The 24997-nt window shown below is 39.2% G+C and overlaps 1 protein-coding gene across 1 annotated transcript in view; it reads right to left on the bottom strand.

The window, feature by feature from the left end:
- ELP3 (elongator acetyltransferase complex subunit 3) overlaps positions 1 to 23271 on the bottom strand; it is a 104306-nt gene extending 81035 nt beyond the window's left edge. The window contains exons 1-6 of the mRNA XM_082726843.1: positions 23157 to 23271; positions 19938 to 20037; positions 16968 to 17106; positions 3337 to 3407; positions 2450 to 2513; positions 1004 to 1072 (exon numbers count right to left, since the gene is read on the bottom strand). Of these exons, the coding sequence (XP_082582969.1) occupies positions 1004 to 1072; positions 2450 to 2513; positions 3337 to 3407; positions 16968 to 17106; positions 19938 to 20037; positions 23157 to 23175 (462 nt within the window). The 5' untranslated portion in view covers positions 23176 to 23271. The remainder of the gene's footprint in view (positions 1 to 1003; positions 1073 to 2449; positions 2514 to 3336; positions 3408 to 16967; positions 17107 to 19937; positions 20038 to 23156) is intronic.
- Positions 23272 to 24997: the final 1726 nt, after the last annotated feature.

The raw sequence follows: 24997 nt of genomic DNA, 5'->3' as shown, positions 1-24997 counted from the left end.
TTCCAAATCTTTTAAAACCCATTCCCTTTCCAGTAAACATAAAAATTTCATATGCTATTGAAACATTTTAAATGAATTAAATGCCACAGTTAAAAAAGAAACTGAAGCAACGGTCAGCTTAGAAGATGCTTTTCTAAACTATGTAGGTTCCACCCAGGCAGGGGTCCTTTCCTACAGCTGACAATTGCGATGAACATGTGCTTGGGTGACAGTGAAGTGAAAAATCTGAACTGGCTGGCATTCACTAATACTAGTTAAACAAACACAGAAATGACTTAAGGACATGAATGTATTACTTTCCATTGGAGATTTCGTAGTTGCCCTATCAGATATCACTGTAAAAATTAGTGGTCACACTTTTTTAAGTTGGATAAGTTCAAAATAGAATTATAAAAGAGAAAAACTATATTAACATTTGGATTTCCCAAACAGAGCAAGGCTGTTGACATAGGACTTGTTTTTAATTGGTTATATTGGAGTATAATTTACATAAAATAAAATCAATTATTTTTTAAGTGTACAACCAGATGAGTTTGGTTACGTGTTTAGAGAACTTGTTTAGGGTTATATAATTACCACCACAGTCAATTTCACAACTCTCAGAAGTTCCTCATACCCTTTTGCAGTCAATTCTCTATTCCCACCCTGGCCAACCAGGCATGGTACTTTTTATGTGGCATATGGAAGCAAATATTCAATCCATCCACCTACTATCTAAGGACTTCCACATATCTACATCTGTAAATTTCGTCTGGTAAATGAGTTTGTACAATTTGAAAGAAACTTAGAGAATATAAAACCTTAAAGCAATAAAAGAGTCATGAAAGGAAGTAGCGTTTCTGACCTTGCTGGGTATTGCAAACGAGTCTCCCTTCTTCAGATGGATATTTAAACTTACCAAGGGGAAAGACACTCTTTTAGTTATTTCAGGTTCAACTCAAATCAAACAATAAAACCTTCAGTGTACAAAAACTGAATTTAAAAATGCTTTTTAAAAACTTACCTGTTCTATTCGGTGTCTTGTCTGTAGATAAGGGTCATATCTAGCGCGGATAGCTCGCATGGAGGTTGGCTAAGAAAAAAAGAGAAAAATCTCCTGCTGGGCCCACATTCAATAAAAATAATAAGTAGTTTCAAAAGGACTGTATTAAAAATAAACTTCTTTTGTGCTCCTTCCTTTTTCAGTCTTGTTAGGGATCAAAATAATGTTCTGAATAGCATGTGGCTAGCTCCTACCCAACTGTCTTAAGTATCTGACCAGCAGGGCATCTCCTTGAATCATATTTATCTTTGTGTAAACACTTATGAAACCTCCAGGGTCACTTTCTGCTAGAGCAGAAAGGGGTGGCTAGGGGACAGAAATGAGAGGGAGCTTTTTCACTGAATAATTCCTTTTGTATTTTTAACAATTTGAACAATGGAAAACAAGTAAAAAGTGAAATCCCATATATAAGAAAACGTCCAGTGGTTTGCTGGCTGCTGACCTCTTCTGCAGAGGCTCACTGCTTCAAAAGCCTGCTTGCTGTTCTCCTGCTTGCACCCTGTCCTTACTCTAATCCTTACCCACACAGCATCAAATGATCTTTTTAAAACCCTACACTGGAACAGACCATCCCTCTGCCTTCAACCATAATGGCTTCTCATGACACCTGTAATAAAATCCAAACTCTCCGAGCAGCTTACAAACTCCCTATGTCATCTGTCTTTCCAATCTCATTCTTCCCCTTACCCATAAGTCCTGGTATACCCCACTGTCATTCCTGCTACAGCTCCTTGTTCTAGATATCCTCCCCGCTGGGAACGTTCTCTCCTGATATTCCTGCATGGCTCCTTCATGTCATTCAGGAATTCAGTCCAAATATCATCTCCTAGACAGTCACTTGCCAGCCACCAAGGCTAAAGTATCTACTCAGCTTCTACAAATCTAACTCTATTTTACTTCTTGGCTTAGTATTTACTAGTACCTGATATTTTCTTCTTTCTTCTCTATCTCCATTAGAACGTAAATTCTGTAAGATCACGGACCTTGTCCATTTTTCACTGCTGTAGAGGCAGTATAATGTGGTGGTAAGGAACAAAGAATTCAAAACCTGGCTCTGTCACACTTAGCAGTGTGTCTCTGGGCCTGATGTTTAGGACTTCTAAGCCTATTTCCTTATTCATAAAACCAGGATAATAACAGTATCTACCTTCAAGATGCTGCTATATGGTTTAAAGTTGTAAAGCACTTGGAATAGTTGACATATATAACAAATGCTTATATAAGTATTTTTCTAGTGACTAGAGCAGTATATGTAGATAGTCAGCAAATATTTGATGAATGAACAACTTCTATCTTCAGGAGAAAAATATAAAATTAAAAAATTTAAGAAAGCCAGTACTTCTACAAGCACACTATAGGTCAAAGTACAATGTTACACTTCCTCAGGATGACTTCACATCACTTTACCTCATATCCAGTATAAGACTGGGTTGAATATTCAAAATCTGAATCTGGTCCACCAGGGCAGTATCTGCCAATACAACCAAAGAAGGATGTCAGATACAAAACTCAGTCCAACAGTCTAGATCAAGTATCTGCAGTCTCCATAAAATCCCGAGAGCAAACAAGCTTCATTTTCCAATCCTAATAGAAGGGTCTATCTTTGCAGTATCTACAACTAATTTATTTTCTATGAACAAGTAAACACAGGAAACATATAAGGAACATTATATGTCTACATTATTGTAGTCATTTTCAGAATGTTGCAGTCACTGCTATTTTAGAGGTTTAAGCTTTTAGGGACAAGTAAGAGGATTTAAGTTTTCCTAGGTTTGGAATGATACAGTGCTCTCGGTAACTACACTTAGGAAAACCTTTCTCTCATTTAATCTTCCTACCTAGAATCATGCATATTCTTCTGCCTATTTTTCCAATTATCTAAAATTAAATGTTTAAAGGTTATTTATAGTTTATATATAGTTTATATATTTATAGTTTATTATAACTTTGTAATGATACTTTTCTGATCCAAAGTCATTTTAAATTTCTGACATTTAGAATTTAGGCAGCTCATATTTCCATGTTTCATTTATGAAGTTGACAGACTGTCACTCTTGAGTTCTATAACTTAAGTATTTTTTTGTTTACTGCAACAGATTAAAATCTTTATATGTTTCATTTTTAAAGCAGTGAAACATCCTATCAATGGCTGTTTGTTTCAAAGAACTAACTTATGAATCTATTGAACCAAAGTTTTAAATATTAACCAGCATACACTGATTAAGATTCTAGGGGGTTAACTAATTCATTTAAAGGACACATGCACACAACTTATGAAAAGCATCCACACTTACACACATATATTTCCTGTAAAACTGATGTGTGGGCATCTGTGGGGTTTGCACATCACAGCCACAACAGCAATCTACAAAAAAAAAAAAAATTAATAAAAAAGTTATCATGGAATAATGAATATAAAATCCTGGAGAGTGATTATCTAGGAGGGAAATGAATGCAATCAGGAAATGGTACATAAGGAAAGATACAAAAAAAGAAAATGGCTCAAAAGGGGCTTCAGTGTATCTGTAATGCTGTATTTCTTAAGCTGAGCAGTAGGTGTAAGGGTGACTTCTTTTAAGTGTTTTAAATCTCTAAAATACACAAATGCACTTATATACTAGCTTAGATTATATTTTACCTATAAATTACGTGAAAAATAAGGAATTAATACTTTTCAAAGTCAAAGTGATTCCATTCTCTCACTCTCTTTATTTTACTAAAATAGCCTACAAGAAAAAATTACTTTATGCATTAAAGATATAAAATTGTATCTAAGCCTAATCTTTGTAACTCAACCTCCTCATGGAAATATTGGACCTCAATATTTAGAGCACAGTATTAAGCTAGGAGCTATACTTCAGAGTGTGTGCAAAATATTCTCAGAGGGGTCTGTCAGAGCCTTCCTAATCTGAGGACAGTATGTGCCTCAGAAAGGAGGTGATGACAGAGATAGAAGTATGGTTACATACGTGGGGAATTGGCCAAATAAGGGTATAGACTAAGGTGAATGCAAGCCAGGTTTCTTAGTATTGGAGAAGGAAGTTATAAATATGAAAAGGGAGAGAACTTGGATGTGATAGAAGGTATTGCTGTGAACTCACAGTTTTCAATAAGTATACTCATATACAAATAAATATAAATGTTAAATGTGTTAGTATATGTGTATCCACATACATATGTATGTATACATACATATTTCCTAGCTTGGCTCACGGACATGGGCTAGAAGCAGCAACACCCTAATATCAACGAGTGTATTAGCACTCAGATCTTGGTTTCTAAATACCTTTCTCCACTGAAAAAAAACCAGCGGTCTGTGGAGAAACAGCTGATTCCAGACATGGAGCAAAGAAAGGACAAAATGAACCTGGAACATTTTATTAGAACAGAAAGCTAGAAACTGCTCGAAAAATGATGGGGACATTTTAGAAAGACCAAGAAACCAGCCTAAAGGCTCTCACTGGTCAAATCAGGAATCATCTGTAGTCAAAATAAATAATGATAGTAACAGATTATAACCATCAGACTGGAAATCATTAAACCATTCATACAAATAAATGAATGAGTAAACTGAAAATGTGATAAGGAATTCAAAGTACTTCACCGCACAAAGCTTTTTTTTTCTTTTCCTTTTTTTTTTTTAAAGATTTTATTCATTTGACAGAGAGAGAGAGAGAGATCACAAGTAGACAGAGAGGCAGGCAGAGAGAGATGGGGAAGCAGGCTCCCCGCTGCGCAGAGAGCCCGAGGCGGGGCTCGATCCCAAGATCCTGGGATCATGACCTGAGCCGAAGGCAGAGGCTTTAACCCACTGAGCCACCCAGGTGCCCCCTGCACAAAGCTTCTTAATTACAAAATGGAAAAGATTAACTTTACAGAGGAGAAGCCTAGGAGATGCTAACTTGCTCAAAGTGGACAATATTGGAAAGAAGAATAAAGACGAAGGTATCATGCTCCCTGATTTCAAATTGTACTATACAATATGATACTGGCATAAAAACAGACAAATAGATCAACAGAACAGAAAGTCCAGAAATAAACCCCTCATATACGATCAGTTAATTTACAACAAAGGAACCAAGAATATACAAGTGGGGGAAAGGACAGTCTTCTCAATAAATGGTGCTGGGGAAACAGTACACCCACATGCAAAACGACAAAACTAGACCACTATCTTATATAATACGCAAAAAATTAACTCAAGATAGATTAAAGACTTGAATGTTAAGACCCGAAACCATAAAACTCCTAGAAAAAAAACACAGGCGGAAGTTCCCTGACATTGGTCTGGGTGCTGAAGTTTTGGAACTGACTCCAAAAGCAAAAATAAGTAAGTGGTACTACATCAAACTACAAAGGTTCTGCATAGCCAAGTAAACCATCAACAAAAGGAAAAAGCAACCTACTGACTGGGAGAAAATATTTGTAAATCATATATTCAATAAGGGTTTAATATCCAAAATACACTACAAACTCAGCTCAATAGCAAAACTACATATGATTAAATAATGAGCAGAGGACTTGAACATTTTCCCAAAGACATACAGATGACCAGCAGACAGATGAAAAGATGTTCAATATCAATAATTATCAGGGAAATGCACATTAAAACCATGAGATATTACCTGTTAGAATAGCAAACTGAAACGAAATACTACCACCCACCTATCCGAATGGCCAAAACCCAGAACACGGACAATACCAAATGCTAGCAAGCATGCGGAGCAACAGGAATTCTCACTTTTGGTGAGAATACAAAATGGCACAGCCACTTGGATGACAGTTTGGCAATTTCACAAAGGTTTAGTTTTATGGATTATGATATAATCCAGCAACCATGCTCCTAGGTATTCACCCAAATGAGTTGAAAACTTAGATGTACACAAAACCCTTCAAACAATGTTTATAGCAGTCCTGTTCATAATTGCCAAAAACTGGAAGCAACCCAGATGCCCTTCAATAGGTGAAGGGATAAACTGTGGTACATTCAGACAATGGAATATTATTCAGTTCTAAAAACAAATGAGCTGCACCAAGCCACTAAAAAGACGTGGCGAACCTTAAACGCATATTGCTAAGTGAAAGAAGCCAATCTGAAAAGGCTACCTACTGTTTGATTCCAACTACATCTTTCTGAAAAAGGTAAAACTACAGAGACAGTAAATAGATCAGTTTGCCAGAAGTTTGGAGCAACAGAAAGGATGAATAGAGGAGTTTTAGGGAAGGGAAACTAATCCTCATGATCTTGAAATGGTGGACACATGACATTATGCATTGGTAAAACCCACAATACAGGGGCGCCTGGGTGGCTCAGTGGGTTAAAGCCTCTGCCTTCGGCTCAGGTCATGCTCCCAGGGTTCTGGGATTGAGCCCTGCATCAGGTTCTCTGCTCCGCGGGGAGCCTGCTTCCCCCTCTCTCTTTGCCTGCCTCTCTGCCTACTTGTAATCTCTGTCTGTCAAGTAAATAAATAAAATCATAAAAAACACACACACACAAAAAAAAACCCCACAATACATACTACTGTGAGTGACCCCAATATAAACTATAAGCTTCACTTAATAATAATGTAGCAATATTGGTTCATCAATTTTAACAAATGTGCAAACCAATGCCAAGGGCAACCTGGGCAGGAAGGAAAGGAAGTATAGGGGAACCCTGCATACTTTCTGCTAAATTTTTAGGTAAACCTAAAACTGCTCTGTTAAAAACAGGAAAAAAAAAAAAAACACATAACAACAAAGCAGGGTAACATCAGGAATAAAAGCACGAAGATGGAGTGCCTGGCTGACTCGGTGGATTATAAACGTCTGCCTTTGGCTCAGGTTGATCCCAAGGTCCTGGAATTGAGTCCTTCAACAGGGAGCCTGCTTTTCCTAATGCCTCTGTTTCTCTCTGTCTCTCATGAATACATAATCAAAATCTTTAAAAAAAAAAAAAAAAAGGCAAGAAGATCAGGATGCATAGCAGATAGGGAATAACAATCACCTGTGTATGTACTTCTGGTATTTTTGTATTTTTAATTTTTCTTTTTTTAAAGATTTTTTTTTTATTTGACAGAGATCACAATTGGCAGAGAAGCAGGCAGAGAGAGAGGAAGGGAAGCAGGCTCCCCGCTGAGCAGAAAGCCCAACATGGGGCTGGATCCCAGGACCTTGAGACCATGACCCGAGCCGAAGGCAGAGGCTTTCACCCACTGAGCCACCCAGGCACCCCTGTATTTTTAATTTTTTAAAAGTTTTTATTTTGATTCCAGTTAGTTAACATTCAGCATTGTATTACACGTTTCAGGTGTACAGCACAGTGATTCAACAATTCCATATATCACCTGGTGCTCATCACAACAAATGCATTCCTTAATCTGATTACCTATTTAACCCATCCCACTAAACCCCTCTCCTCTGGTAACCCTCAGTTTGTACTATAAACTTCATGGCAGTTTCCTAATTTCTCTTTCTTTTTTTCCCTTTGCTCATTTATTTTGTTTCTCAAATTCCACACGAGAAGAATCATATGGTATTTGTCTTCTTCTGACTGCCTCATTTCACTTAGCATATCTCTAGCATATATCTATGTCATTGCAAATGGCAAGATTTCCTTCTTTTTAATGACTGAATAATATTCCATCATATGTCTGTATCTATATATCTCACAACTCCTTTATCCATCCATGAATTGATGGATACTTGGGACTGCTTCCATAATTTGGCTATTATAAATAATTCCACAATAAATATAGGGGTGCATGTTCCCCTCTGAGTTACCGTTTTTGTATTCTTTGGGTAAATACCTGGTAGTGTGATTACTGGTTTGTAGCGTCGTTCTACTTTTAAATTTTTGAGGAACCTCCATACTATTTTCCAGTGGCTACACCAGTTTGCATTCCCACCAGCAGTACAAGAGGGTTCCTTTTTCTCCACATCCTTGTCAACACCTGCTATAACTTGTGCTGCCGCTTTTAGCCATTCTGACAAATGTGAGGAGATAAATCATTGTGGTTTTAATTTGCCTATCTCTGATGGTAAATCATTATGAGCACCTTTTCATGTCTTTCGGCCATCTAGATATCTTCCTTGAAGAAATGTCTGCTTATGTTTTCTGCCCATTTTTTATCCATTTTCTGCCCATTTTTATTCCATTTTAATTGGGTGGACATTGAGTTGTATCAGTTCTTTATATCAGATATGTTGTTTGCAAATATCTTCTCCCACTCAGTAGCTTCTTGTTTCCTTTGATGTGCAGAAACTTTTTATTTTGATGTAGCCACAATATCCCCATAATAGAAGATATATCTAGAAAGAAGTTGCTATGGCTGATGTCAAAGAAGTTATAGCCTGTGTTTTCTTCTGGGATTTTTATGGTTTCAAGTCTCACATTTAGGTCTTTAATCCATTTTGAATTTATTTTTGTGTATGGTGGAAAAAAGTGGTCCAGTTTTCTTTTGACTGCCTGTTGCCGCCCAGTTTTCCAATACCTGGTTTGTTGAAGAGATGGTCTTTTCCCCCGTGGATATTCTTTCCTGCTTTGTCAAACATTAATTGACTATACAGCTGGACGTTTATTTCTGGGCTTTCCATTATGTTTCACTGATCTTTGTGTCTATTTTTGTGCCAGTATCATGCTGTTTCGATTACTACAGCTTTGTAATAGAACTTTAAGTCTGGAATGGTGATCCCTCCAGCTTTGCTCCCCACTCCCCAACCAAGGTTGTTTTGGCTATTTGGAGTCTTAGTGATTCCATATGAATTTTAGGATTGCTTGTTCCAGTCCTAAGAAAAATGCTATTGGCATTTTGATAGGGATTGAATTAAATGTGTAGATTTTGGATAGGATGGATATTTTAACAATATTTGTTCTTCTAATCAATGAGCATGGGATGTCTTTACATTTCTTTGTGTCCTCTTTAATTTCTTGCTTTAGTGTTTTGCAGTTGCCAGAGTTCAGGTCTTTCACCCCTTTGGTTAGGTTTATTCTTAGGTATCTTACTATTTTTGGTGTCATTGTAGATGGGGACTGTTTTCTTAATTTTATTTTCCTTAGATTTTATTTCTTTGAGAGAGAGAGAGAGAGAGAACAGGGACCGGGGGAGGGTATGGTAGGGACAGAGGGAGAAAAAAAATCTCAAGCAGATTCCATGCCGAGCATGGAGCCTGACATGGAGCTTGATCTCATGACCCTGAGATCATGATCTGAGCTATAATCAAGAGTCAGATGCTTAACTGACAGCCACCTAGGCACCCCTTAATTTTGCTCTCTGATGTTTCATTATTGGTGTATAAAAGTGCAATAGAGAGAGAGCACTTGGGTGGCTCAGTCGGTTAAGCGTCTGCCTTCGGCTCAGGTACTGATCCCAGGATCCTGGAGTCGAGCCGAGCCCTGGATCAGGCTCCCTGCTCAGCGGGAAGCCTGCTTCTCCCTCTCCCAGCCTCCCTGCTTGTGTTCCCTATCGCACTGTGTCTCTCTCTGTCAAATAATAAATTAAATCTTTAAAAAAAAAAAATTGGGTAGAATTTGCCTGTGAAACCATCCAGTCCTGGGCTTTTGTTTGTTGAGAGTTTTTTTCTTTTCTTTTTTTTTTTTTTTTAAGATTTTATTTATTTGACAGACAGAGATCACAAGTAGGCAGAGAGGCAGGCAGATAGAGAGTGAGAGAAGGAAGCAGGCTCCCTGCTGAGCAGAGAGCCCGATGTGGGACTCGATCCCAGGACCCTGAGATCATGACCTGAGCTGAAGGCAGCGGCTTAACCCACTGAGCCACCCAGGCGCCCGAGAGTTATTTTCTTAACTGATTCAATTTCTTCGTTGGTGATAGGTCTCTTGAGATTTTTCATTTCTTCCTGTTTCAGTTTTGGTAGTTTACATGTTTCTAGGAATTTATTTCTTGTACACTGTCTAATCTGTTGGCATATAGTTTTCATAATATTTTCTTGTATTTCTATGATGTTGGTTATTTCTCCTGATTTGTGATTTTGAGTCCTTTCTCTTGTTTTCTTCTTGATAAGTCTGGTTAGAGGCTTATCAATTTTATTGATTTTTTTCAAAGAACCAGCTCCTGGTTTCATTGATCTGTTCTATTATTTGCTTAGTTTCTGTATCATTTATTTCTGCTCTAATCTTTATTATTTCCTTCCTTCTGCTACTTTTAGGTTTCATTTGTTCTTTTTCTAGCTCCTCTGGGTGTAAGAGTAGGTTGTTAATTTGAGATTTTTCTTGCTTCCTGAGGTAGGTCTGTATTGTTACTTCCCCGTTAGAACTGCTTTTGGTTCATCCCAAGGTTTTGGAATATTGTGTCTTCATTTTTATTTATCTCCATGTACTTTTAAATTTTTTATTTCCTGATTAATCCGTTCATTGTTCAGTAGCATGTTATTTAGCCTCCATGTATTTGTAGCCTTTCCAGATCTTTTCTTGTGGTTGACTTCTAGTCAGGAAAGATGCATGGTATGATATTCTTGAATTTGCTGAGGCTTTTTGGTGGCCTAATATGTGATCTTTTCTGGAAAATGTGTATTCTGCTATCTTAGGATAGAATGTTCTGAATATATCTGTTAAACCCATCTAGTCCAATGTGTCATTGAAAGCTACTATTTCCTTGTTTCTGGTTGGATGATATGCCCATCAATTTAAGGGGGCTGGAAAAGCCCTGTGTTATTATTGTTATTATTGCATTACTATGGTTTGTCATTTATGTTTGTTATCAACTGTTTAATGTATCTGGATGCTCCCATGTTGGGTGCATAAATATTTACAATTGTTTTATCTTCTGTTGGATTGTCCCCTTTATTATTATATAGTGTCCTTCTTTGTCTCTTATTACTGTCTTTGTTTTAAAGTCTATTTTTTTAAAGGATTTTATTTATTTATTTGACAGAGAGATCACAAGTAGGCAGAGAGGTAGGCAGAGAGAGAGGAGGGAGCAGGCTCCCTGCTGAGCAGAGAGCCCGACTTGGGACTCGATCCCAGGACCCTAAGATCATGACCTGAGCCGAAGGTAGAGGCTTAACCCACTGAGCTACCCAGGCGCCCTTAAAAAGTCTATTTTGTCCAATATAAGTATCACTACTCTGGATTTCTTTTGATACACATTTGCATGAGAGATATTCCTCCATCCCCTCGCGTTCAGTCTGCAGGTGTCAGTTGGTCTAGAATGAGTTTCCTGTAAGCAGCATATAGGTGGGTCTTGTTTTTTAACTCATTTTGTCACCCTGTGTCTTTTGGAGAATTTAGTCCATTTATATTCAAAGTCATTATTGATAGATACGTATTTATTGCCACTTTATTCCTTGTTTTGTGGTTGTTTCTGATGTTTTTTCTGGTCCTTTCTTCTCTTTTTCTATTTCATGGTTTGCTAGTCTTCTTTAGTGATATATATGGATTCCTTTCTTTTTATTCTTGGCGTACCTATTATTTTTTGATTTGTGGATACCATTAGGTTTGCATGCATATAGCCATCTATATTAAGTTGATGGCTGTTTGAGTTTGAACCCATTCTTTACTCCTCTCCTCCCTATGTTTTAGCTATATGGTGTTATATTTTATATCCTTTTATTTTGTGATTTTCTACATAACCAAATTTTTTACATAAATATTCACTTTTACGGCTTTTGTTGTTTTCTACCTTCATATTGTCACTTTTGATCTTCCTTTCCACTCCAAGAGTCCTCTTTTTTTTTTTTTTTTTTTTTTTGGTTAAGATTTTATTTATTTGAGAAAGACAGAGTAAGAGAGAGTATGAGAAAGGGTCAGAGAAGCAGACTCCCCGCTGATCAGGGAGCCCAAAGCAGGATTCCATCCACAGACTCCAGGATCATGACCTAAGTCGAAGGCAGTCTTAACCAACTGAGCCACCTGGGCACCCCTATCTGGGAAACTCTTTTATTTTGAATGATAGCCTTACTGGATAGAGTATTCTTGACTGAAGATTTTTTCCATTCAGCACTTTGGATATATCATGCCACTCTCTTCTGCCTTGCAAGTCTTCTGCAGAAAAATCCACTGATAGCCTTATGGGGGGTTTCCCATTTTTTGAACTGTCTTCTTATCCTCTGCTGCTTTTAAGATATATATATATATATATATTTTTTTTTTTTAATCACTACTTTTTGCCATTTTAATTACATTACATCTTGGGGTGGATCTGCTTTTGTTGCTTTTATTGGATGTTCACATTGCTCCTGGATGTGGATATCTGTTTCCTTCCCCAAATTAGATAAGTTTTCAGCTATGACTTCCTCAAATAAATTCTCCACCCCCCTTGATCTCTCTTCCTCTTCTGGGACACCTATAATATGAAGGTTATTATATTTGATGGAGCCACTGAGTTCCCTAACTCTACTCCAATTTTTCATAATTCTTTTTTCTCTCTTTTGTTCAGCTTGATTATTTTCCATTACTTTATCTTATAGGTCATTAATTCAGTCCTCTGCTTCTTCCATCCTGCTATTCAGTCCATCAAGTGTGTTTCCCATTTAATTTATCGAGCTCTTTATCTCTACTACGTTATTCCTTATCTCTGTCTTAAGTACTTTACTCATGTCTTCTACTCTTTTCTCAAGTCCAGAGAGTATCCTTTTGATCATTGCTTTAAGTACCCCATCACACATGTTACTTATATCTGCTTCACTTAGATCTCTGGCTGTGGCCTTATCTTTTTCCTTTCTTTCCTTTTCTGTCCTATTCTTTCTAAGTCTCTGTGCCTGTTTCTGTGTGTTAGGAAAGTCAGCTATATCTCCTGTTGAGGGTTATGGCCTTATGAAAAAGTCCTGTACTGCACTACTGTGTACTGTACCCAGCTCCGCAGGGCCTGGCGCTTCTGGAAATGTCACCAATGTGTGGTGCACATGCTTGCTGTTTTATCCTAGCTGATCTACCCTTTAGGCAAGTCATCTTCAAAGGCTCTCTTTGCCTTTTGTGAGTAGTGCTTGGCCCTGACCTGAATATAGTACATTTTAACTACGTGTGCTCTGGTCAGCTTGTGAATGAGACCTGTCACCACTGCTATCTGAACAGGGGCTCCACAAAACTTCTGAGTCAGGAGACACAGTGTAAGCAGGACTTTGGATCTGTCTTCTGGGGAGGGGACTGGCCAAGTTGGGACTGAGGCAAGCATGGCAGAGAAAAGCAGTTCCATAGGAGAAAAGGCACTTGAAGTAAGGTTGGTATAAGCAAGTTAGGTAGCAAGTGTGGGCACTACACTGATTCCCACGGTGGCCGTGTGCTCCGTGTGCAGGAGGGAAATGGTGCCTGTTAGTTCCTTGTTCATGGAAGGGTCTCTCCTTGAACTCTACTTCTCTGGGATGTGTTCTTGAGATGAGCAAATAACCTCTGCACTGTGTGTTCCAGGTGCTCTTCAGATTACTGTTTATACACTGTATGTCATAGGTTGTTTGCCTAACTTATAAGAGCAGTGCAATGCCCTCTGGGCTCTATCGTAGCCAAGCCCACTGACCTTTAAAATTCCAGACTTTATGTCCGCTGGTAGCAAGAACTCCCAAAATTCAGCCCCTCTAACTTGCCAAGCCAATTGCTATGGGGATTCATTTTCCCTGTGTCTTCCTTGGTATGACAGTGTTAGTCTGTCTCTCACCCTTCTCTGTCACTGCGGCTCACTCTCAACCACAGTGGCATGATAACTTTCTCTCCCAAACTGTATCTCTACACTTACTACCTTCTTCAGCGTGGCCTCTTCTCTACCTTTAGTTGTGTAGTTTGTTCTGCAATTATTCAGGTCAATTTCTGGAGTATTTAGGATGATTTGATAGTTACCTAGTTATATTTGTGGGATGAGGTGAGCCTAGGTTCCTCCTACTCTGTCATCTTCTAACCTCTCCCTGTACTTCTGATATTTTTAATAATTCACTCTGTGACGCTGTCAAAGATGGATTTGGTGCAGGTAAGAAAAAGCAGACTAGTTAGGAAAAGACCAAAATAATCTAAACAAGAAATAATGAAGGCCAAAATATTACTACCATTGGTGGTTGGAATGGACAATGCATTTCACATCTTTTGGAAACTGAATGGACAGAGGCACCATGGACTAGGATGGAGACAAAAGATGCATGAGCAAGTTTGAGGTTCGTTTTGGTTATGTTATACTTGAGGGTATACAGGCAGTCAAAAGAGAGATGTTTAACAGGCACTTCGATAAATGCCTGAAGCTTGAGGAGTGGTCAGAGCTGGAAGTCAGCATATAACAATACTTAGAAATGTCAATGGATAATCACCAAAGAAGGCATGTATGGTACTAAGAACAGTGGACCCTGGATCACAGAAAACAACAATTTTTAGAAGCAAGCAGAACAAGAATAGACCTTAAAGAAAGCAAAGTAATCAGAGGTAGGAGGAAAAGAAGAGAGAGAATGGTGTCATGGAAGCCAGGCTTATTAGGTTGAAAGTTTGATAAGGTTTTGTCTTCCATAGTGGCAAGCTCATACATAATGCTGAAAAACGAAACATCAAGGCTTATCTACAGAGTGTGTTATCTGGGGATATGGAAGCAGACACCAAGAAATCAGCTAAGAGTTAAAAGTGCTTGCCCTGAGGGGAAAAATGGGAGGTAAGGGGTTTGAAAATATAGTTGACCTTTGAACAAGCAGGAGTTGAGGGATGACAACCACTCAACTCAGTTGAGTATCTACATATAACTTTTGACTACCCAGAAACTTAATTACTTTCATAGCTTACTGTTGATCAGAAGCTTTACTGGTAACAGAAACCATCAATTAATACATACTTTGCATGCTATAGGTATTATACACTGTATTCTTACAATAAAGTAAGCTACACAAAAAGGAAGTTTCAGGAAAATCATAAAGAAAATACATCTGTAGGGGCACCTGGGTGGCTCAGTGGGTTAAGCCTCTGCCTTCAGCTCAGGTCATGGTCTCAGGGTCCTGGGATCGAGCCCCACATTGGGCTCTCTGCTCAGCGGGGAGCCTACTTCCCCTCCTCTCTCTGCCTACTTGTGATCTCTCTCTCTGTCAAATAAATAAATAAAAACTTTAAAAAAAAAAAGAAAGAAAGAAAGAAAATACATCTGTAGTACTGTACCTATGGGAAAAAAATCTGCCTGTAAGTGGACCCATGCAGTTCAAACCCATGTTGTTCAACGGTATTAATTTCTCTTAAAGAAACCTTTACACTAGATACAAATAAATAAAAAAAAACCACTTAAGTACAGGGAGAAGAGACCAGGATTGGTGATACATTGTATATGAAAGTTTTAGGGTTTAATTAACTACAAACGCAATATGATCCAGGAGAGAAGACTACCAAACAAGTCAACATAAACTGTTATTACCAAGTATAATACTCCTATCCAAATAACAGATTGAATTTCTATGATCATACCACACACACACAATTTAATTCTGGAGATCATGTTTTAAGAGGGTCCAGATCCTATCTTTCACACTCATCTTTTTTATCCTAAAGCCTCTACCCTAATTCTAGCTCTTAACCTTACTCCTTGATCAAGCCAAGAGTATCCTAACTGGTCTTTTTGGCAGCAAGCTACTCCACATCTTGGATCCAAATTAATTTCCTGGAAGTCTATTTTGTTCTTATCACTCTCCTCAAATATCTTTTTTTTTTTTTTTTAAAGATTTTATTTATTTATTTATTTGACAGAGAGAAATCACAAGTAGATGGAGAGGCAGGCAGAGAGAGAGAGAGAGGGAAGCAGGCTCCCCGCTGAGCAGAGAGCCCGATGCGGGACTCGATCCCAGGACCCCGAGATCATGACCCGAGCCGAAGGCAGCGGCTTAACCCACTGAGCCACCCAGGTGCCCCTCCTCAAATATCTTTAACAGGTTCCTATTACCCAGCTTCTTTACAGGACATTTAAGATCTTTTACAAGCTCATTCCCAAACTAACTCTTTACCCTAATGTTCTACTGCTTTCTCAAATCAATTATCAACCCCAGTCAATCTGAGATACTAACTGTTCCCTGCACACATCATACTCTTTTTTTTTTTTTAAGATTTTATTAATTATTTATTTGACAGAGAGAGATGACAAGCAGGCAGAGAGGCAGGCAGAGAGAGAGGAGGAAGCAGGAAGCAGGCTCCCCGCCGAGCAGAGAGCCTGTTGCGGGGCTCCATCCCAGGACTCTGGGATGGGATCATGACCCGAGCAGAAGGCAGAGGCTTTAACCTACTGAGCCACCCAGGCGCCCCACACATCATACTCTTATAACACCTCTTAGTGCCTTAGTTCCTTGTGCCTTTGGTCCCATTATTTTTCAAGCCTACTCTTCTCAGCTTATATGGGCATCATTTATATGTCAAGTGAGTGCCATGCTTTCTCTTGGGCTTTCCCTAGTCTCTTTTACTTCAGGGACATCGTGCTTCCCACGATGTCAGTTACTTCACAAATACCATATACAGAATGCCTTTGTACTATTAATTACCTTTCAAAGGTACAAGAGGTGACTGGGTGGTTCAGTCTGTTGAGAGTCCTACTCGTGATTTCAGCTCAGGTCGTGACTGTGAGATTGGGCCCAGTATCGGGCTCTGCACGCAGCACAGAGTCTGCCCGATTCTCTCCTTCTCCCTCTACCTCTTCCCTTGCTCATGTGCTCTCTCTCTGTCTCTCTCAAACAAACCAAATCTTTTAAAAATAAAAGTACCTTTTAAAAGTATCAATTGTATCGAAAGCCATGAGCTTAAAATGGCCAACAATATTTATCATATTGAGATAGTCACCATGTCTCAATTTATACCTTTATGGCCATCAGAATATCATCTACTCCTTTAAGCATGAGTGTTTTTCCTCACCATGACCTCATAACATTCTGCACGTGTTTCTACTGCAGCACAAATCATAATACATGGATTTTATTAAACTGAATCTAGGATGTTACATGGAGGCAAGGATTTCTGGCAGAAGAGATACACAATCAATATTTCATGAACCAAACTACTCACCCCACTGGCAGTTCTGATGGGTTTTGCCTTTAATTTGGGGACTAAGACCTTTCGATACTGAGGTGGGACAGCAGCAATGATATCCACCAGGCGGGGCTGTGCTGAAAGGCCATATTTGGCAGCTGTCCTGGTTTTCACCCTGGAAGTAAAGCACCTAGCATTATCAAAATCATAGTATTTCAAGGCATAAACTTGAAACTACCAAAAGAATGACCTACAGATGACATCATCAACTCCTGTCACCCTATGCGATGACAACAGTGGCTTTAACATTTGTGAGTATCAGAAAAATAGAAGAAAATCAGGAAATCATATCAACGACTTCTTCTCTTAGCCTGGAGTACCAGAAAGAAAACAAGATGACTAAAGGGAAGGGTGGCAGGACAGTGACACAAGGTAGGCCTCATTCAACAAAGTGCTCTGGCTTTCAAGGGTTCCACCCTTTCCTCAACCTCAACACTACAGCATCTGGGATTAATTCTGTTGTAAGGGACTGTTTATTACACTGTAGGATTTTTGGCAGCTTCATCGGCCTCTACCCACCAGCACCCTACTTTCCATTGTTAACAACTAAAAATGTCTCCTGACATTGTGAAACATCTCCTGGGTGGGTGGGAGGGTGGGTATCATGACTGGTTATGAGCCGTGGTCTTAGACCAGACAAACAAACAAAAAATAATTTAAAGGAAAGGTGAGCAGAACTGAATAGTAAATAAAGTACATATATTCTTAGTGTTTTAAAATTTTTTCTAATATAAAGTAGTGTATACATAAAAAACAGAACATAAAACATATAAACATTCCTTAACATTTATGAAGCAAACACTTATGTTACTGCACTCCAAGGAACAGAATATGATCAGCACTTCAGAAGACTATACCCTTTCCCGATTATAACTTTACCCCTAATTCCTAGAAATAACCTTCAGCCCAGCCAATAATTCCTTGCTTTTCTCTATTATTTTATTGGTTTCTTGTTTCTTTGCTGCTAGCAAACCCTAATTTCTCATTTTAATCCATCTAAAAATATTGTGAAGTACTTGCATCATTTTCAAACGATGTTAATTTAGTACATGATTCATAAAAAGTACCTAAGTACTTGGTATGCCAAAGGTATAAGGCATAGTTGTTTCACGCTCTATGTTTGTATGTTTGCATGTTTTCAGATGGGCATTCACAAGGTTTACATAATAGGCTGAGTAATATGCATTTAATTTCATAAATGTTGGGGACATACTGAAAACTGCTGTACAGTTAAAAGTTAAAAGATAAGAATTAACCCAGCAAGAGATAGAGGATGAAAGCATAAGCCACTGCAGTAGTCCAGAATTAAGTTCAAAATGGGATGGATTATTAGTAGTGGGAATGAAAGTGAGAGTCATAAAGAAGAAGAGAGTAAGCAAAATTTAAATACTAATTGGATCTAACAAAAACAATTTGAAGAGGACACTAGAGTTTCAAGCCTGGGTAAAGGTTAACACAATTAAGCAAAGAGGACATCTGCAGAGAGGCTGGTTTTCAGGAAGATGTTAACATAAACTATAGATATACTAAATTAAAGAGACTGACAAAAATATACAAGAGGTAGAAATGTTCTCTAGAAATAAAAGACTTTTGTATAATTAGCGGTATAGCCAACAATGAGAGAAAAGCAACTTCTAAGGACAGGATAGAAAAATCAGTAACATATAACTCCTCAGTCAAGAAAGGATAGTTAAGGGGCACCTGGGTGGCTTACTGGGTTAAGCATCTGCCTTTGGCTCAGGTCATGATCCCAGGACCCTGGGACTGAGCCTTGCTTGTGGCTCTCTGCTCAGCAGGAAGCCTGCTTCTCCCTCTCCCACTCCTCCTGCTTGTATTCCCCCTCTTGCTGTCTCTCTCTCTGCCAAATAAATAAGTAAAATCTTTAAAAAAAAAAAAAAAAAGGAAAAAAAAGACAGTTAAGTAACTTATGTATTCTTTTAGCAAAAATTTATTAAGTGCAATATTCCAAGAAGTGATAAAACACTGCAGTATCTCACACAACAGGAAACAGTCTTAAAAAGGCCATGCTGTGGTGATTAGATCACTGATGACCTACCTAAGAGTGGAAAGAAAACCCTTTCATTATAGCAGATCTACATAGTGAATATCTAATGAAAACAAAAGATGTAGAGATAAAAGACTACTCTTAACTGAGAATGTAGCAAAGTCAAAACTACAGATGAACAGGTCATAGAGGCTATAAAGTAGGAAAGGGTTGTATTAGATCAAGGATATCCCAAAGGCAGGGTCTTCTTTTTTTTTTTTAATTTTTATTTATTTATCAGAGAGAGAGAGGGGAAGAGAGCGAGCACAGGCAGGCAGAGGCAGAGGGAGAAGCAGGCTCCCCGCTGAGCAAAGAGCCCGATGTGGGACTCGATCCCAGTACGCTAGGATCATGACCTGAGCTGAAGGCAGCTGCCCCACCAACTGAGCCACCCAGGTGTCCCAAAGGCAGGGTCTTCTTGAGAGAGTTAATGCTTCTTCTGAGATAGTAGGAAGGGAACAAGGATGTGAAGTGATGTAGCACAGAAGATAACATGGGCTCTAAGACGAACAGACGATCTAATTCCAAATCCCAGTTCTGCCAATTACTAGTTCTTTACTCTTAGGCAAATTATTTAACCTTCCTCTGTCTCAGATTATCCAACTGTCAAATGACAGTTACATAAGTACCTAACTCCCACAGTTTTTGAGAGGACCAACTGAACTAATATAATAAACTACTAACAGTGATTGGGACATAGTAAGTGCCCAATGAATATTAGAAGCTATTTGTATTATTAGGCTATGAGAGAATTTTGCCATAAATGAGAGACAGGGCAGAGCAGAAAGCTAAGTTCTTATTTAAATTTAAAATGTGAGAAAGAAAACAAGTAGTATTTATAATTTCAATAAAAATATCTACCACCTAAGAACAGGATCGCCTTGTTTTATAAATCAACTTACTTATTCAGATCGATGTCTTTCCCCTGTTCATGGGCTTCAATTAGTTGTTTAATAACATCTCCTATAGTCAGCATCATCAGCTCAGCAGGGCTGAGATCTCCTAGAAAAATAATATTTAACAATATAAAAATTCATTTTACCCAGTAAAGTTTTTTGTATTTATTTTTTCCTCCCAAAATAATTCCAACCATCCCAGATGAACAGCTCAAATTTACAAAAAAACACCAAACTTCCACTGTTTACAGTTTGATGTATCTTTTGTAAGATCTTTTGTAAGAACAAACTTGCTTCACCTATACATGGGAAGAACTCACTTTAGAAGCACAAACATTGTAAGAACGATAAATACAGGGAAGAAGAGAGACAAACTTGCGGAGAAAGAACCTAATTGCACAAGAAAGCACCAAAGTGGTTAAAATAGCTTCCCTTTATCTCCAGAATTGTAATGACATTTAGATGCATTCTTTCACCTAACTCTCAGAATGCAGTAGATAGAACAGGAATATTTGCTTTTCCATTAAAAATGCCACCAAGTGGCAAGGCTGAAACTCAAATCCAGGTATCCACAGAAGTAATATTACAAAGCAATGCAATGCTACCTTGTAATACAAAGGATGTTGGTTCTGTACTTGCTTAAGGATCTTAATGCATCTCTAAAATATAATCTATTCACCATCATGACCTTCTGGCAACTGAGGCTGACGAGACAAGCAGAAGCCGACACGTTCTTACATGACCCCATTCCAATTACAGTAGATTGGTTCAAGGATGGGCACCTACCCAAGTCAGGCCAAGCGGAGCTCTTTCCTTAAGACAAAAAAATGCCAGTTTCCCACCACTGATAAAAGCCATGAGACTACAGCTTGGGAACTGCCACCAAACATAATGCCGGCCTGTAGAGAAAGCTAGTGCGCAGAGACGATGGAATCATCAGAGAGAAGTATAGACGAGAAAGCTCTGGCAGTTATGGAGCCCCTTCATTTACTTTATCTCATTCGAAACCTCACAACACTGTAAAGTAGATGTTGTTAGCCCCTTTTACAGATGTTAAAAATTAAAGTTAAGATGCCATTGTAAATGGCATAGTTAAGACTCGAATCCAGGTTTTTCTCCAAAACTTCCACCCTTTTATCACTAAACTAGGCTGCTTCTTACTTAATGAAACAAAGTTAACACATACAATGTTGAGAGAAAAAAAAGTCCATCTATAATCAGAGGCTAAATGCTTTCGAAACCATGTAATTCAGCCCTCCAGAGTTCCAAAAAGGCGCTTCAAGAACAATATAACAGAGATAGGATTGGTGGTGGTGCCAGAAGAGGAAAAGGGAGGAAAGGAAAGAAAAGGAGGGTCTCTTTCTTCATTAAACCAAAGCAGCTCAGCTTTTGCATCTTTAATATACTGAAGCAAGGAAAAGAGGATTCAGGTGATAAAAATAAAGATTTGAAAACCACAAATGTATAGCTCTTGAGTATATAAAAAATTAACTAGAGAAGCAAATTAGTAAGAAAAGGCTTCATGGAGGAAATGGCACAGGGGTCTTTAAAGAAAGGAAAGGAGGGGACAAGCAAAACAGAGGGGAATTCAGAAGGAACAATGTCAGGTGTAGGAATTACCTATCTTTGTGTGAAGAAGTGTTGCCTGACAAGAATATAGGCTTTCTGATAAGGTTCAATAAAAAACAGATTACAGGGTACACTGACTACTGGAAAAAGGCATTTAAATGGAGTGGAGAATTATATATTTTCAGGTTTGGGAGTAAAAAGATGAAAGTAGTGTTTTTAAAAAGTATATAAAATAAAGAAAATGATATAAAAATAATTCAGAAGGTGAAGAGAATACATATAATTTGATACTAAATAAAAGGCCCTTGAAAGGCAACAATGTAAAAAAAAACCCCACAAGATTTTAAGTAAAAAAACCTCGGACATTAGGCTCCCATCCCTAGATCCCAACCAACCCCTACTGGCTGTGTGATAATGGGAAGATCAAAGACTTCTGTACACCCATTTCCCTGCCTGCCAAATTGGGATAAAACATACTCATTTGACAAGACTATTGCAAGAACCAAATGAAATAACACATAGGAAAGCCAAAGTATGTTCAAATATTAGTTATTGATGAAGGTGGTTTAGGAGGATGGTGGCCTAAATGATGAATAATAAACTGTGTCAAGAGGCAGGGCTTAGTGATAGATTAAGGGAAGAGTGTGAAGCTGTCTGGCCTGACAGTGTGAGGAAGAGTAGGGCAGAGGAAGAAGATGACTAACTGGGGGCATGTAATTTGATGCCATAAGACACCTGAAAATAACCTGGGCAACTGGAGCTGTTGTTCCAAGAAATGGTAGTGGATGCCCAGAGGCACAGTGATCAAAGACAGATTTAAAAGAAAAAATTGTGTTTTTTTGGGTGCACACACACAGTCTGACCATCAGTTCTACTTCCTATGGGATATAGATGGGATGCGATGGGAAAGTTACTTAATTCTTCGAATCTCCCGTGGGAATGATTCTACTTTCCATCACAGTGGAAATGATATCAACTTCAAAAATTATTAGCAAAGGCTCAATAACTAGTAGCTATTATTATCAATAGCCATCAATCATGATCAGACCGACTGCTCAGATGAGTGTACAGAGATGTTTAGAACTTGTGAGAAAAGACTTGAAAATTTGACTCCATCCTGTTGAAAACGAAAGATGGAACTTCTCCAGGGTAACTGAGGAGGTAGTATAAACGAAAAAAACTACATAGCTGACCCACAAAAAACTCAAGAACTCAGACTCTTCCTTTTTTTTTTTTTTCAAACCCAGATCTTAAAAAAAAGAAAAAGAAAAAAAACCTGAAAAAAATACATGAAATGTATCCTAAAACAAATTTTAGCAAATTAAGAGACCCGAGAGCACGTTAAATCCACCGACCACGTTAACTCCTTGGAGGACACACCTTGGAATACAGCTTTTCCTGCCACCGGTGCAAAAGACACCAAATGACTACCAAAAAGGAAGACCGTAAGGGTAGGCTGGGTTTAAAAGGCGCAACAGGTAAAACGAGAAGGCAAGGGGCTGGAGCCGACACAGGGACTGACCCTAGGGTGGCAGGGCGACTGGCTCAGGCGGACGATTTCCGCGGGAAAAACAGCGTTCAGCACCTGACCGCCTAGGTGTTCGCCCCTTCCCTATCACCCTGCTTGCCTCTACTTCCTCTCCCTCCCTTCGGTACCTTTCCGCTTCTGCTTCATTTCTCCGCCGCGGCAGTAACCGCCGTCACACGCTGGGTAGCTACCAACTCGGACCTCGGGGAAAGTTGACAGCCACAAAGCAACCCCAGCCTGTCGTAAAATGACGGTCAACGTATCGTAAAGCTGTTCCCCGAAGACAGCCCGCGCCAAGGCCCGCCCCGCCCCTCAGCGGCTGCTCTCGAAGTTGCAGGAGGCGGGGAAAATGTGCTCGCCTGGGAGGTTTCTGCTGGGGTTTAAGGGCGGTACAGGGGATGGGCTGAAGGTAAAGGACAGCTGGGGCTTGGGCGTTGGAAAGCTCGACCTGAATAACAGAGCGGCCGGACAATGCTTATGAATAGGAGCTGCGCTAGCAGGCGTAGATGGGAGTGTGAATGTAGGTGGTCTCTAAAGAGGAGCCCTGGACGCGCCACGTCCAAGGAGGCGGGGCTGAAAGGCGAGTGGGAGATCGATCGTCTGAGGGTAACCACCTAGTGTGTTGGAAACTAAATCAGAGCCTGGAAGAGACCATACAGGAATCGAGTATCAGTCTGAGGGGCAGGCTTTGACACCAGTTAATCACCTTAGTCTCAGATGAATGGCACAAATTATCGATAAACATCATGAAAGCAATGAAGATAACTCCAGAAAAACTAGCACACGCACGAAGTTTTGCAGAGTTTGGAGACAGGACTTGGGAAGACGCTTTCCTGAAAGCCATCCGTGATCTTTGTTCATGGGCCAGAAACATAGAACTCCTTTCATTAACATAAAGACAGGAACAGGTGCTGCTTCCAGTCCCTTTCTTCCCACTAGAACTGAGGTAACCCCAGGTCTTTGACCCCACCGTGACAATGAAACAGTCTTGGCCAAGTTTTGTAACTTCCCATCAAACCAAATTCACTAGTATTTGTCCTTATTGTCATGCTGGTACCAAAGAACATGTTAGCTTCCTTGAAAGTCTTCATGATCGGACCCTCCACACTCTTGGTTTTTCTTCTATTTTTTTCCCCATCTCTTTGGTGGATTCCTCCTCTACCTCACCTCACCTCAAAATATTGGTGTAGCAAAGGCTTCACTTCTCATCCTTGTCTCTTCCCAAGGTGATCCCAAGAGTATCAAAGCTTTAAATACCATCTATCCAGGGCCGCCTGGGTGGCTCAGTGGGTTATAGCCTCTGCCTTCAGCTCAGGTCATGATCCCAGAGTCCTGGGATGGAGCTCTGCATCGGGCTCTCTGCTCAGCAGGGAGCCTGCTTCCTCCTCTCTCTCTGCCTGCTTCTCTGCCTACTTGCGATCTCTGTCAAATAAAAATCTTTAAAAATAAATAAATACCATCTATCTGCCTCCACTTTTATAGGCCAGCTTCCCCATTTGACCTCTGGTTAGATCTTGGTATCTAGTTTTGGGCATCTCAAACAACTCTATTTTTATTCCATATCTGCCTGTTTCCCACTCTTCTTTATCTGAAGTCATGGTCATTCACCTTATCACTCTTTTGACTCACACAAGAGAATAAGTGAGGTAGAAGTACAGTGGTAAATTTTAAAACATGGTTAGGGTAGGCCTTATTGAGAATATGTTATTTGAGCTAATGTTTGATATGCAGATATCAAGGGAAAGAGTATTTCAGGTAAAGCGAATGATGGTTAGTGCAAAAGTCCTGGGGTGAGGGGGTGCCTTGTATGTTCAGGGAAAGTAACGAAGCCAGCATCAATGGAGCACTGAATGAGGGATGTGTAATAGAGAGGTGATGAGGTGGGGTGGGGTGGGTCAGGGACAGAGCAGTTTATATAAGACCCTGTAGGCCAAAAGCCCTTGCCTTTTACTCTAAATGATGTGGGAAG

Source organism: Mustela nivalis (genome assembly GCF_964662115.1).
Source record: "Mustela nivalis genome assembly, chromosome: 4".
NCBI lineage: Eukaryota > Metazoa > Chordata > Mammalia > Carnivora > Mustelidae > Mustela > Mustela nivalis.
This window is presented reverse-complemented; position numbering and strand designations above follow the sequence as displayed.